General features: G+C 39.2%; 1 protein-coding gene across 2 annotated transcripts in view; it reads right to left on the bottom strand.

The window, feature by feature from the left end:
* MAP2K4 (mitogen-activated protein kinase kinase 4) overlaps positions 1–15,392 on the bottom strand; it is a 98,759-nt gene that overhangs the window by 65,582 nt on the left and 17,785 nt on the right. For both annotated transcript variants that reach the window (XM_080922221.1, XM_080922220.1), the window contains one exon: positions 607–709. In XM_080922221.1, the coding sequence (XP_080778347.1) occupies positions 607–709 (103 nt within the window). The remainder of the gene's footprint in view (positions 1–606; positions 710–15,392) is intronic.

Here is a 15,392-nt window from a genome sequence, read left to right on the forward strand (position 1 = left end):
AGGAATAAAAGGAAAGCCGCTGGCTGTCAAACTCAGGCAGGTTTGGGGAAAGAGATTACTACTTAATATCCCACATCACTTAAGACTAAAGGTTTCAGTAAATTATTATTCTCAAGCTATTAGTTAAAAGCAGCTAGCACATTCCTACTATTTACAGTAAGATGCACCATCACACTATCATTTCTTTTTATTTAAAATATTAACTAATAACAGATGACGCAACATGTATATACCAACTTGAACAGCACTTTGATTTACCACACGAGCGTCCAAGGAAACAGAATCTACATTCCTACCAAGTGGACAGCAGGGGCTGCTGACAGGGAGAAGACAGCTGCATTCCTAAACACAACCTGAACTTTACCTAAACCCACAGTTAATTTAAAAAGATGTAAGTGAGCCTGGGCCTTTCACACTATTTTCTCAAGTAAACATTTAAAGAAGAAAATTATTTTCATTAAACTTAGGAGTATATGATCAGTAACTGTCTATTTAAGTTCAAAGAGTAACATTTTAAATTATCGTAAGAAAACAGAAATACCAGCCCCTTGTTTTGCATAAGATGCAGCAGCCAAAAGGCTCTGCATTGAGTCCCCAAGTACTCACATGTGTGGGTTCTGCACTCCTGTAGTATTAGGATTCAGAGTGAACCGTGCTGTCGATTTCACGGGTGGATTTGCAAAGTTCAACTTCAGTGCTTTGCGTTTACCTGAGAAACAACAAACAAAGTGAAAGTTTCAAATACTAACTACAGACACATGCAAATTGTGTTGGTTAAATTTAATTAATTTTTGATATTCAAGTATTATAAAATAGGTATGATTTTGAAGGCATAAGAAATTCAGTAAAAGACACAGAAACCTGCTTTAATAAATCTTACTTGATATAGAATAATGTTTGAAAAGGTACCAAGTATCTTAAAATTTTAAAAAAGTAAACAAAAGTTATCTTATGCCCACTCCCCACAAATCTCTGTGTAGCAGAACATCAGCTGATATTCAATGATTCCAGTTCACAGTGTCCAGAAGTCTAACATTTTGCAGGAAAAAAAAAAAAAAAAAAAAAAAAAACAGTAACTGTAGAATCAATCACCTTTCCCAAGGTGAGCTCAAGCACTGCACACTACTAGAAGCTAAAATGTCTTCAGTTTAACAGAAATTCCCTTTCTTCAAATGCAGTGTGTCAGATCTGAAGCATTCTATGGCTGTAAGAATAAAATCTTCTGGGCTGGAGAGCTGGCTCAGTGGTTAGGAACACTGACTGCTCTTCCAGAGGTCCTGAGTTCAATTTCTAGCAACCACATGGGGGCGCACAACCATCTGTAATAGGACAATGCTCTCTTCTGAAGAGCCTAAGATAACTACCCTGTACTCACATATAAATAAAATAAATCTTTATTTTTTTTAAAAAAAGGCTTCCTGTCTTTGTCTGCACCCTGAAGCTGAGGCTGTCCTGCAGCCCTCCTTACCCAAGTACTACCCAGAGAGAGTTGGTCTCCCAGGAGTGCAGTCACTCCTAAACCCAAAGTTGAGATTCTACTTTCCCCCCAATAACTAACTGTCCAAAGAGGGACCCACCAGGAGCACGGAAGAACCATAGAGCAGCCTAGGACAGAATCCTTCCTGTCTCCATCTGCACCCTAAAGTTGAGGCTGTCCTTTAGAAGTACTGAAGTCCTGCCCAAAAAGAACTGGTCTCCCGGGAGTGCTTTCATTCCTAAGATACAGGCTCACAGGCCCACAGGAGGGACAAGCTCCAGTCAGAGATAACAAGACCAACTAACGCCAGAGATAATCAGATGACAAGAGACAATCTCAAGAACCAAAGCAACAGAGACCAGGTGATATGGCATCATCAGAACCCAGTTCTCCCACTACAGCAAGTCCTGGATATCCAAACACAGAGGAAAAACAGATTTGTATTTAAAATCGCATCTCATGAAGATGATAGAATACTATAAGAAAAACATAAATAACTCCCTTAACGAATTACAGAACACAGATAAACAGGTAGACACCCTTAAAGAAGAAACACAAAAATACCTTAAAGAATTACAAGAAAACACAACCAAACGGGTGAAGAAAGAATTGAACAAAACCATCCAGAATCTAAAAATGAAAATACAAACACTAAAGAAATCACAAAGGGAGACAAACCTGGAGACAGAAAACCTAGGAAAGAGATCAGGAGTCATAGATGCAAGAATGACCAACAGAATACAAGAGATAGAAGAGAGAATCTCAGGGGCAGAGGATACCATAGAAATCACTGACACATAGTCAAAGAAAATGCAAAATGCAAAAAAGCTCCTAACCCAAAACATCCAGGAAATCCAGGACACAATGAAAAGACCAAACCTAAGAATAACAGGTATAGAAAAGAGCAGATTCCAAAATTAAAGGGCCAATAAATATTTTCAACAAAATTGTAAAAGAAAACTTCCCCAACATAAGGAAAGAGATGCCCATGAACATACAAGAAGCCTACAGAACTCCAAATAAATTGGACCAGAAAAGAAACTCCTCCTGTCATAAAATAGTCAAAACACTGAATACACAAAACAAAGAAAGAATATTAAAAGCAGTACGGGAAAAATGTCAAGTAACATACAAAGGCAGACCTATCAGAATTACACCAGACTTCTCAGAGACCATGAAAGCTAGAATATCCTGGGCAGATATCATACAGAACCTAAGACAACACAAATGCCAGCAAAATTCTCAGTTACCATAAATGAAGAAACCAAATTATTCCATGACAAAACCAAATTTACACAATCTTTCCACAAATCCAGCCCTACAAAGAATAATAGATGGAAAACTCCAACACAAGGAGGGAAACTGTAGAAAAAGCAAGAAAGAAGTCTTCTTGCAACAAATCCTAAAGAAGATAGCCACACAAACATAATTCCACCTCTAACAACAAAAATAACAGGAAGCAACAATCACTATTCCTTAATATCTTTTAAAATCAATAAACTCAATTCCCCAATAAAAAGTCATAGATTAACAGACTAGATATATAAACAGGACCCAGCATTTAGCTGTGTACAGGAAACACACCTCAGTGACAAAGAGTAAAAGACTGGAAAACAATTTTCTAAGCAAATGGCCCCAAGAAACAACCTGAAGTAGCCATTCTAATATCAAATAGAATCTACTTTCAATCAAAAATTATCAAAAAAGATAAGGAAGGACAATTCATACTCATCAAAGGAAAATCTACTAAGATGAACTCTCAATTCTGAACATCTATGTTCCAAATGTAAGGACACCCACATTCATAAAAGAAACTTTACTAAAGCTCAAAGCACACATTGCACCACACACAATACTGGAAGACTTCAACACCGCACTATCATCAATGAACAGATCATAGAAACAGAAACTAAATAGAGACACAGTGAAACTAACAGAAGCTATGAACCAAATGGATTTAACAGACATCTATAGAACATTTCATTCTAAAACAAAAGAATATAGCTTCTCAGCACCTCACACATAAAACCCAAGACACTGAAACTAATAGAAGAGAAAGTGGGGAAGAGCCTCAAACTCATAGGCACAGGGGAAATTTTCCTGAACAGAGCAAGAACAAGAATAGATAAATGGGACCTCATAAAATTGCAAAGCTTCTGTAAGGGAAAGAACACTGTCGATAGGACAAAATGGCAACCAACAGATTGGTAAAAGATCTTTACCAACCCTACACCAGATAGAGGGCTAATATCCAATATATACAAAAAACTCATAAAGTTAGATTCCAGAGAACCAAATAACCCTATTTAAAAATGGGGTACAGAGCTAAACAAAGAATTCTCAACTGAGGAATTCTGAATGGTTGAGAAGCACCTAAAAAAAAAATGTTATTAATAGCCAGAAGCTTAAAAGAACCCAGATGTCCTTCAACAGAGGAATGGATGCAGAAAATGTGATACATTTACACAATAGAGTGCTACCTAACTGTTAAAAACAATGACTTCACAAAATTCTTAGACAAATGGATATAACTAGAAAATATCATCCTGAGTGAGGTAACCCAGTCACAAAAGAACACATACAGTATGAACTCACTGATAAGTAGATATTAGCTCAAAAGTTTGGAACACCTAAGACACAATTCACAGACCATATGAAGCTCAAGAAGAAGGAAGACTAAAGAGGGGATGCTTCAGTCCTTCATAGAAGAGGGGACAAAATACTCACAGGAGAAAATACAGGGTCAAAGAGTAGAGCAGAGACTGAAGGAAAGGTTGTCCAGAGACTGCCTCACCTAAGGATCCAGCCCATATGCCACCACCAAACCCAGTCACTACTGCTGACACCAAGAAGTGCTTTTCTGACAGGAGCCTGATATGGATATCTCCTGAGAGGCTCTGCCAGAACCTTACTGATACAGATTAAGATGCTTGGAGCTGACCCTCAGACTGAGCACAGGGACCCCAATGAAGGAGTTAGAGAAAGAACTTAAGGAACTTAAGAGGTTTGCAACATCATATGAATAACAATATCCACCAACCAGACTCTCTAGAAATCCCAGGAACCAAAGAGTACACAAGGGGACCCATGGCTCCAGCCACATATGTAGCAGAGGATGGCATTGGTTGGCATCAAAAGGAGGAAAAGCCCTTGGTCTTGTGAAAGCTAGTTTTCCCAGTATAGGGGAATGCCAGGGTGTTGAGGTGGGAGTGGGTAGTTGAGAAAAGGAGCATCCTCATACAAGCTGGGGGAGGGGGATGGTAGAGGAGCAATCCAGGGAAAAAAGATAACATTTGAAATGTAAATACTTAAACTATCCAAAAAATAAAAAAAGAATGAAATTATCACAGTACAGCCTACTTCAAGTTAGCAACACAGGCATACCAATAATTATTTCCTTAAAACAATTTCTTAGGGCTTAAATTCAGGGAAGTATCAGCATTTTTTTAATATAAAACTAAATTGTATCAATTAGTGTTCTTCATCAACCTCCAACCATACCACTCTCAGGTACATACTCAAAGGATCCTATTACGACACCTGCTCAGTCATGTTCATTGTTGCTCTGTTTATACTAACCAGAAACTAGAGACAACCTATATACCTGCCAATGAGTGAATAAAGAAAGAAAATGTGGCACATTTATACAATAGAACAGTATCCAGCCATTAAAAAAATAAAAGCATGGGGCTAGAGAGATGGCACAGCGGTTAAGAGCATGGTTGCTCTTCCAGAGGACCTGCATTCAATTCCCAGCAACCACATGGTGGCTCACAACCATCTGTAATGGGATCTGATGCCCTATTCTGGTGTGTTTAAAGATAGCAACAGTGTATTCATAACTGAAATAAATAATTCTTTTTTAAAAATATCATAAAATCTGCAGGTAAATGAATGTAATTAGAAAAAATCCTGAATGAGGTTAACTCAGACACAGAAAAACAAATATAGTACGCATTCACTAATATGTAGGTGTTAGCTGTGAAGTAATTGATAAGCAAGCTACAATTCATAGAACCAGAGGCTAGGTAGAGAATATGAGACAGAGGGAAGGATGGATCTTGCTAGGAAGGACAAATAGATAGCTATGGACAGACAAAAAAGAAGGAGGAAGACTGGAATGAGAGGATCAGACAGGAAAGGGGATGAAAAAGGGAGAGTGAAGGGGAAACACAGGGACAGCAGGTAAAATTTAAGAGGTCATACAGACCCTAACACAGTAGAACATACATTATATATGTGTGAAGGCAATATAAATAAAATGGCCATATAGCAGAATTTTTTTATACACCTTGAAAGAGCAATTCTTAATTTCATATGTAAAAACAAAATATCCAGGATAGCCAAACAATCCTGAACAACAGAAGAACTTTGGGAAGAATCACCATCTCTGACCTTAAGCTGTACTAGAGATCAACAGTGATAAAAACTGCATGGGATATGTACAGAAATAGACATGATGATCAATGAAATCAGCATGAATCAAAGACTCAGAAGAAAACCCACACTTCTATTGACACTTGATTTTGTATAAAGAAGTCAAAACCATACAATGGAAAAATGAAAGCACATTCAACAAATGGTGCTGAACTAACTGGATGTCTATGTGTAGAAGAATGACAATAGATCCATACTTTTCACCCTGCAGTTGGAGACAGAGCTCCAACTGGACATGTCTCATCACCAAATAGAGCTTCCAGTACCAGGAATAGGTTAATGCTAATCAGATTCTTGGCTAAAGAGATTCCCATGGGATTCATCAAACAATCCAGGCTATTGACAAGGCTATTGGTGGCTCTCTACAAACTAACAGGAAGGTCCTATGGCTAAAGACAACACCTACACAAATCACTGACAACAAAGAAGTTGAGCAAGTATCTACCTAGAGCCTTAAACCCTATGGACTAGTATTCATGATACTGGAAGGTATTCTGCATGCCCCCAAAGGAGAAACGTAAACACCAAACCAGCTACAAAGGCTTCAAGAGTGATCCTGCAAGATATGTTAGCAAAATAGTGGTGCAAAGTTTGTGGGAACCAACCAATACCAGCTTTGATTTAAGGCCTACTCCATGAGATGGAATCCATTCCCAATGCTACTTGGGTGTCCAAGAACCTGATGCTATGTAGGTCAGAGATCTAGGAGAAAAACAAATACTACTGTTTTTCTAATGGAACATAACAATAAAATGACTCTTAATGTCATTTGCTATACTCATAGATCCATGCCTGGCTCAGTCATCAATCATCAGAGAAGCTTCCTCCTCAAGATGAGAACAAATACAGAGTCCTACAACCAGACAACAGGCAGAGAGTGAGCACTCTGGAATATTCAACCATATAAAGAAGCTCTCCATCAATTCCCTCCCCTTAGGAAACAGGGAACTCTGTGGAAGAGGAGGCATAAAAAGTGTAAGATCCAGAGGGGATGGAAAACACCAAGGAATCAAGGCCTTTTAGTCACAACAGGACTGGGATACACATGAATTCAGAATCTATGACAACATGCATAGCGCCTACACAAGTCTGCATCACATAAGGTCCTAGAGCTGAAATAAGAAGTGGGCATATACTTTATCCCTAACAGAGAAGCTATCTCCAATTGAAAGCCACTTCCAAATGAAAAGTTAATTTTCTGCAAAGTAATCTCACTGGGGAAATGATTCTTAAGGGTAGGCCCAATGCTCAGCAGTAGATGGCCAACCAACACATAAAAAAAAGGGCTTATTCAAAGAAGGCATCTTTGGAGGTTCTTTATCTTGTAATGTTAAGTCAGGAAACATTTCAATTTTTGTTTTGACCTTACAAGTTCCTTTGTATAGATATTATATTTTCTGGTTTGGGGTTTTTAAGAGAATGTGAACATGTATTTCTTGTGCTTTTTTCTTGTTTGGTTGTTTTCTCACATTCTGATTGTATTGTTCTGTGCTGTACTGTATTGTATCACATCACACTGCATTGTTATTCCTTAGATGCCTATTTGTTTGTAAGAAGAAACAGAAAGGGTCTGGATCTGAATGGAAAGAGAAGTGGGGAGAAACTTCGAGTAGGGGAAAGGGAAACCATAATCAGAAAGTATTACATGAAATAAAATTTTACATTTTCAGCGAAGTATAAAAGTGGCTAGAATGTTCTTTTGGAGATGTGGAATAGGGATGGAGACAATCACAGGGTAACCCTGCTCAAAGTGGAACTATAATATAGACCAGGCCAGCATCAAACTGTCAACTGTTGCAGAAAATATTAAAAAATAAAAAAATGTTTCTCCTTTCCGTCCCTGAGGTCTCGCTCCTCAGGCCCAACCCTGATACGGAGCCGCACGAACCTCCAGCACCCGGTCTGAGCCGGCCCCATTGCCCCACTTGCCTGCACAACTCCCTTCCCTGGCGGTTTTCTACCGCCTGTTCTCTACCTCCATCCCGGGGTGTTTCTGTACCCCAAAATCCCACAAACACAACTCTACAGCCTGATAGCTTTTCATACAGGTTTATATATTCAACTCTCAATCTACACAAGATTGCATCAAATAGACAAAGATACAAATTGCCTTTCTATATGAGATATTAGACCTGTAAAATCCTTAATGCTCATAGCTTTTTAACACCAGTCAATATCACCTGGGTCCAGCTGGTCCTTGGGAAGCTCCATGTTGCCACGACCTTTCCCCCTCCGTCTAACCTGTCTAACCTCCTCCAACTTCTACTTCCCTAGCTCCATCCAGTCACTGGCTTTTCCTTATTTTACTAATTAAAATTGGAAGGTTCAGTTGGCGTCACCTGACTAGGGCAGCCCTTCTTGGGGAAGTGGAATTAACTTTAAAATACTAACAGCTTCAGAACAATCTACAGTAAATGATCTCCTCCTGCTTCTGCCTCTTATGTGCTGAGATTACAAGTGTCACCACATGTGGCACAGAAAGCAGATTCTTAATATTTAGAAACAAAGCAAGAGAAACATGATAGGTATGGTGACTCAGGCCAGCACACAAGTGAGGCAAGGAATTAGCACAGGTTTGTGGCCAACCCGGTCAACATAAAGAAGTTCCTAGCTGTCAAGGTTTCTCCCCACCCCCCCACCCCCCATCTCAAGCAAAGCAAGACAAAATTGACAAAGAACAATAAGATAAACAAGAAAAACTACACGAAGTGCTGATAACCAAAAACATTCAAGATGTTTCATTTGTTACAGTCTATAGGGTTTGTATTAAGTACAAGCTTGGCTAGAGAACACGATGATGGTTGAACACAGGGTGACTGGGTGAAAGACTCACAAACAGCAAACTGCTTTTTAAAAGAATTCCGTAATATCAAAACCCTTTTTAATGAAACACTCCTTCCTTCTTGGACATCTGTCCTTGTGATTCTCAGAAGCCCCAATGGGAGTCACTGTGCTGCCTGTGAACAGCAGTCTGCCCTGTGTGTTCTGTGAGTGGGAAGGGTGTTCACGCCGTCCTCTCAGCAATCTCGGGTGCCCTCGGGTCACTTGTCTTCCAGTTTCTGGCTCCAAATACAGACCATCAAGCCAGGGATGGACAAACGCTGAGGCTCACCACTGACTGAAATGGTTCTGACAATTCTCAAATGCTGAAGTAATATAAATGTATTTTTCACATAAGATGTATATGACTAATTCAAGACCATAGTGTAATGGGCTGAATGGTGACCACCCCCCCCCCCAAGATAACCAAGGCCTAATCCCTGACCTATGAGTCTTGCCTTATATAGCAAGGGTAGCGGTGAAGATTAAAAACTAACAAGCATATATCTTATGAGCTCAAAGCCAACAAAGTCAACATGTTGAAAGCTGAACACCATCTGTCTGTTCCATGCTGGGCTTACAATCATCTAGCACACACATAATGCATGAGCTCCATAAGTGACAAAAAAAAAAAAAAAACCTGACAAAAGACAGACCAAACATGAATCAAAGACAGAACAAAGAAATGTTATGAAAGCTATCCAAAAACAAAGCACTAAACAACTTTCCTCAATTTGTGGGTGAGGGGCCAGTAACAGGCAAACTGCAGGAAATACTGAAGCATAAAATGTTCTTCCCTATAATTCTGAGCAATTCCTAAGAACACTGAAGGTAAAGGGAAACAATAACCAGCCTTACTAGTTCTAAGTAAAAGGATGAGAACCCTAAGCATTCTCCCTAAATTAACTGTTCAAACAAAAGCCTTTAACACCATGTTCACAATTAGCTTCACCTACCTTACAGTTTGGCTCTCTCTCTCTCTCAAAGACCCCAATGCAGGAGCTCCCAATGATGGTAGTGTCCTACTCATGTACTGAATCTACAGTCACAGTAATCCACACAACCTCAAACAGCTCTCACTCAACTTCTACACATAAGTAAAACACTTTTCCTTATGATTCATTAAGAATCAGCATTATGGGAAGAAGGTAGAAAAAAAATGAAAAAATTTTTTAAAAGAACCAGCATTATGTACAGTTTCAAGATCATCAAAACTAGCTGAATGGGTAAAGTGCTTGCTGTACAAGTATGAGGACTAGAGTTCAGATTCCCAATACTCACACAACAAAGTACAGGTACTGTACTATAGCCCAGGATTCCTGGGCTCACTGGTTTAGTCAGACAGTGAATCCCAGGTTCAGTAAGAAATCCTGTCTCAAAAACTGAAGTAAAGAACAAATGAGGAGTACATGTGACATCAACTGCAGCCTCTGCACATGGACAAAAGGAGGTGAACCCACACAGAGGTGCAGACATCATGGCCATCAAGTTTTTCCTCAGAGAGACTATGCTCACACTGGTCTACCTTGCCGCCTTCTGAACCCAAAAGGACGTTCCTGTGATTCAACTGTAAACCCTCTCAATTTTTAACTATCTTAATTTACCTCTGAAGCCTGAAAATATGCTACACATGATAATTACCTAAAACAAAGGTGTATTACCAAGCATTTACTTGATTCAAATTATATTATTTTACTTGCTAGTATCTCAATGTCCTCCAACAAACCCTAACAGGTTTAGTTTTTCTCAAGGCATCATAAGAAAGAAAATTCTATTATCTATAATGATCAGAATTGGACAACATCTCTAAAAGCCATTTACAATTTATAAAACATTGGCAAACCCATATATCTTTAGCACTATTCTTTTCAAAAAGTGTGAAAGTCATTACTAAAATCATACCAATTACAGTTAAGAGCTGAGGTCTTCAATGCCCTTAAGGGAATGTGTGGCTTTACCGAGGAGAACACAGCAGAAGGGTTATTATTGCTTCCAAGTCAAAGTCTTTGAACTAGTCTAAGTGAAGTATCTCAGGCCACAGGGATGTGGGGTCCAGGTATGCTGTCCACTTAAGATGAAAGCATGCTGAATCCCTTCTCTTTGCTGCCTGTATAAGAAGTGAAGCATTTCCTCTGCCATATCCTCCCACCATCATGATGACCTGACTGTCCAAATGCAGGGGTCAAACCACCACTCAACCGTCTTAAACCGTGAGCCAAAAATCAATCTTTCCTCCTTTTACTCTTATTTCTCTCTGGTCATAGCAATAAGAAAAGTAAAACAAATTAACACCTTTGATCCCATCATTAATAAACAGATCCTGGTGTCAATATTAGTAAAGGAATGCAACAGTAGGCATCCTCTTTAAACTTGTCCAATCTGCCATTATCTGAGGAGTAAGGACCTTTCCCACCATATCATAACATCTGCCAGGAGTACAAAATTCATTTTCCTACCTGTCTAGCACTTGGTATAATGCCAGATACATTATTCTTCAGCACACTATCACCATAACTGTAAACTGCTTCAAAAAGCAGCATGTAGCAAACATCTCAAAATATCCTTGACTAACCTATCACTCCATTTCTAAGTGATATTAAAATTATGCAAACAAGTGGTTCAAAGCAGTGATAGTTACACTGCATTACTTATAAAAACTGTGACAAATCCATAACTGAAATATTATTGTCAAAAAAGAAACACCATTTTTAAAAAACTATGGGGCCAACAAAAGACACCTGCCATCCAGCCTGATAAAACAACTTTAATTCTCAGAAACCACATGGTAGAAGTAGAAAGTCCTCTAACCTCTACATTCTCACTATGGAACCACTGGTATATAGATGTGCATGTACACACACGCCACTCCAAATGTCACAACTGAAGGTGCTAGAATTATAAATTGTCCCCCCTTTTATAAACATTCTGCTGCAGAAGGCTGAGAGAGTGACTACTTGAATACAGCATTTGTTATGGAAGCACAGGGGCCTGAGTTTGATCTTCAGAACCTGTAACAGTCCGGCAAAATGGCACACACCTGTACTCCAGCAATAGAAAGCAGAAAGAGAATGATGCTTGTTAGCCAGATAGCTTGGCCTATTTAGTTAGCTCCAGAGCAATGAAAAACTCTGGCTTAAGAAAGTAGGTGGGACCCGGGAAACAACTCCTGAAGCTAACTTCCAGCCTTCAAGTGCATAAGTAAACACATGTACACACATGCACACACATACATATCAAAAACTTGTTTCGGTTTCAGTACATATAGGCAGCATTTACTGTTTCTGTTTCAAATTACAATGTCCTTGTCATTTATTGTAAATCTCTCTAAAAGAGAACGCCCGTTCTCTGCACTCAGTCATGCTGAAGCCTAGAGAATAAGTTGGGCTTTTAAAGTCCTTAAAAATACAAACACACATTTTCTCATAACTGCTAGAACAACCTGAATATTCATGCTCTTTTGTTTGTCATATTTCACAGTGTGTCTGTTTGGATCTGGTTACACTGTAATCATTAATGTAACAGAAATGTTACCTAAAATAACTGCCAGCCCTACCTCTACCCTGGGATAGGTTTGTAGCACTGGGGATCAAGCCTAGAGCTTTGCATAATGGAAAGAGGAGTATACCAATGAGCTCTGCTCTACATATCTCCTCACAGTAAACAGGTAGCCACATAACTCTTCATAATGAACACTTAGCACCTTAACCACATTTCTTACTATTCTATTCTATCAGTACTTTTTCAATCAATGTCGTAAAACTGTATGTGCCATGATGGGATAAGAATATTTGTTCAATGCAATAAAGAGAAAGCAGAATGTTCCTGGCTAAAACACACTGGCTGCAGCTCCACTGAGTCCAGGTAACGGGGCTAAGATCTGCATGCATCTGGCAGGTAAAATATTCACAGCAGCTCATAAGCTGAGAATCCACCAAAAACCACCAGCTCTGACTTTTCCTCCTTAGGATGTTGGCTTAGTATATTATTAACCATATAAGAAAGTCAGATTCTTGTCAAAAGTGAATGTGAGCCACTTTCTTTATTTGCCCAGTTAGTTACCACAGGGATTCCCACCAGTCATTAAGTCTTCTGGACTTCCCAATTCTGCAAGAACTTCATTAGCAAACAGACTAGGATAAAGCAATAGACAATTTCACAATTAAAGCACCATTTGCTCAAGGAAAGAAAGCACAGTCTAATTTAAATTAAAATCTAACAGTGTTCTTATTACCAAGGCAAAACAGTGGTGGGAAAGGAGTGGACTCAACTACACAAAGTTAGTATTATGCATTAGTTACCACAGTACTATTCTAGCTTCTTCCACAATGTGAATAACTTCTTCTGACCCTATTAAATGCCTGTCACTGTTCTATTTCAGTGGAGAGACATCATGGCCAAGGCAAATAAAGAAATCAAGCACTGGGGGCTCTCTGGCTGTTTCAGAGGTTTAGTCCATTATCATAACAACAGAGGGCATGGCAGCACATAGTCGCTGGGGAGTTACATCCTGATCAGATAGATAGATATAGACAGACAGACAGGTGGACAGACAAACAGACAGAGACAGAGAAAGACTCTGACTAGGCCTAGCATGGACTTTTGAAACCTTAAAACCCACCCTCCCAGTGACATATTTCTTCTAGCAAGAACACATCTACTCCACCAAGACCACACCTTTCAGTCCTTCTCAACTAGTGCTTCTCCCTGGAAACTAAACATTCAAACATACTGGACTACAGAGTGTTCAAACCACTACATCTTCCAAGTTTAAAAGCATCAAGATGTAAAGAACTTTCAATAGTGGACACAATTATGAACTATTTGTTGCCCATAAATGCATTCTATGAACTGGTGTTTTTGAAAAGGTTAGACCACATTAGAAATAGCAGAGTAAATGGCACTCAAGACAGGCACCGTACTTTTGTCATGTGCACACAGCACACAAGCAGACCCTGTCTGACCTGCTTCTTTTGTCACATACCACCTCAAGACCCAGAAGGAAAAATAAAACATTACGGCGGTTTTCGAACACTGTCAGGGCACACTACACTTCAAAGCCAGTGTGCTGCTCAGAGCATTAAGAGAGCAGTGGCTAACAGCCTTACTGCTCAACAGTTAATGACTCTTGCTAAACACTGGGGAAAGGTAAAATAAGAAAAATGAAAAGGCTAGTCTCTTGATGCAAAAGAACCAGTCTTGTATGTGAACTGTTCAACTTGTCCCAACAATGTCTTTTCATTTTATGTGACTTTTGATTTAATTTAGAAACTAAAAATTCTTTGTTTTGCTTTGTTTTGTTTTTAATTAGGAGACAAAACAACTGATTAAGGAGCAGGCCAGGGTGGTGAGACTGTCTCAATACTTCATCATCAATTCATCCACATCAATCATCCTCTACTCTCTCTAGCACATTCCCTGTGTGTGCATGTTCACTTTCTAAAATATATGGTTCTTCAAAGGAAGCTCTGGTTCTATTTCAGTTTTAAAGTATCCAGCACTCAGTTACAGCTAGGCCCCAATCCTGCAGAGAGTGCTGTTATAAGGGCCTCTCTAAAGAGTAGACATACTTGTTTGCACTTAGTCCTCACTCTGGCTAATGTTTGCTTGATAGTCCCACCTGATCAATACCAAGATGACAGTTTCTGGTGAGACAGCCTATCTCCTTGGAAATGTTTGTCTGAATTTGGAAAACATTCAGAAAACCATGTCGTAAGAATTCTAGCATTTACCACACCTTATTTTAAAACCCCATCCTTTATTTTAAGCAAACATGAAAGCTCTGACTAGGAATGCAGCTGAGACAGGCCTCGAGAACATCACTTCTATTTTCAGCCAGCCACAAGCTCTGACAAACATCTCATTGCTGTCAGGTATATCAACCAGCACATGAAGGAAAACTCTGAGAAAATCCCACGTAACACTTCCTTCTCCAAAAATAGCATAAACTCAAATGTAATGACCATTAGAAATCTTCCTTCTAGCTACAAAATCATTGTTAGGGAGAGTTCATTCTAACAACTCCCAAGGTCACAGATAATTAGGATACATCTCTGTGACAGCATGTTAGAGGGAGCAAATAGACTTGACTGCCCATACACCACAAATACTTTACGGTTGCTTTCCACAGAAGTGCTTTTGTTCCAAGGAGAACTAATACTGACATCTTCTCACAGCTCCCAGACAACATGGTAAATATACTGGGGATCAGCTCTATAGCTTATGGGCTAGCTCTACAAATGCCTCTTGTCAACTAACTTCATCATCCATCTCAATATAAATCAACTATGCTAATACTCAAAAGCTGAAAATGTGTTCATTTTGTTTCCTAAGAAATTCTCAGCTGAAGACAATAATTTCTAAATGATAACGTTTTAGTCATTAGCTGGCTATAAGACTTTTACTACAAAAACTTCATATTTAGACATGTAATCAGCCAGGGCTGGAGAGAGGGCTTGGCAGCACTTACTGCTCTTGCGTGGGACAAAGCTTCAGTTCCTAGCACCCAGTACCTACCCATATCAGGCAACTCACAGTCCCAGGAGCTCCAACACCCACTTCTGGCCTACAGGCTCCTGCATGCATATGGTACACAGAGAGACAAGTAGGTATATATACACATACATAAAATAAAAATAAATAAATCTTTGAGTTTATTTAA

The sequence above is a fragment of the Micromys minutus genome, assembly GCF_963924665.1.
Source record: "Micromys minutus genome assembly, chromosome: 10".
In the NCBI taxonomy this organism is placed as follows: Eukaryota; Metazoa; Chordata; class Mammalia; order Rodentia; family Muridae; genus Micromys; species Micromys minutus.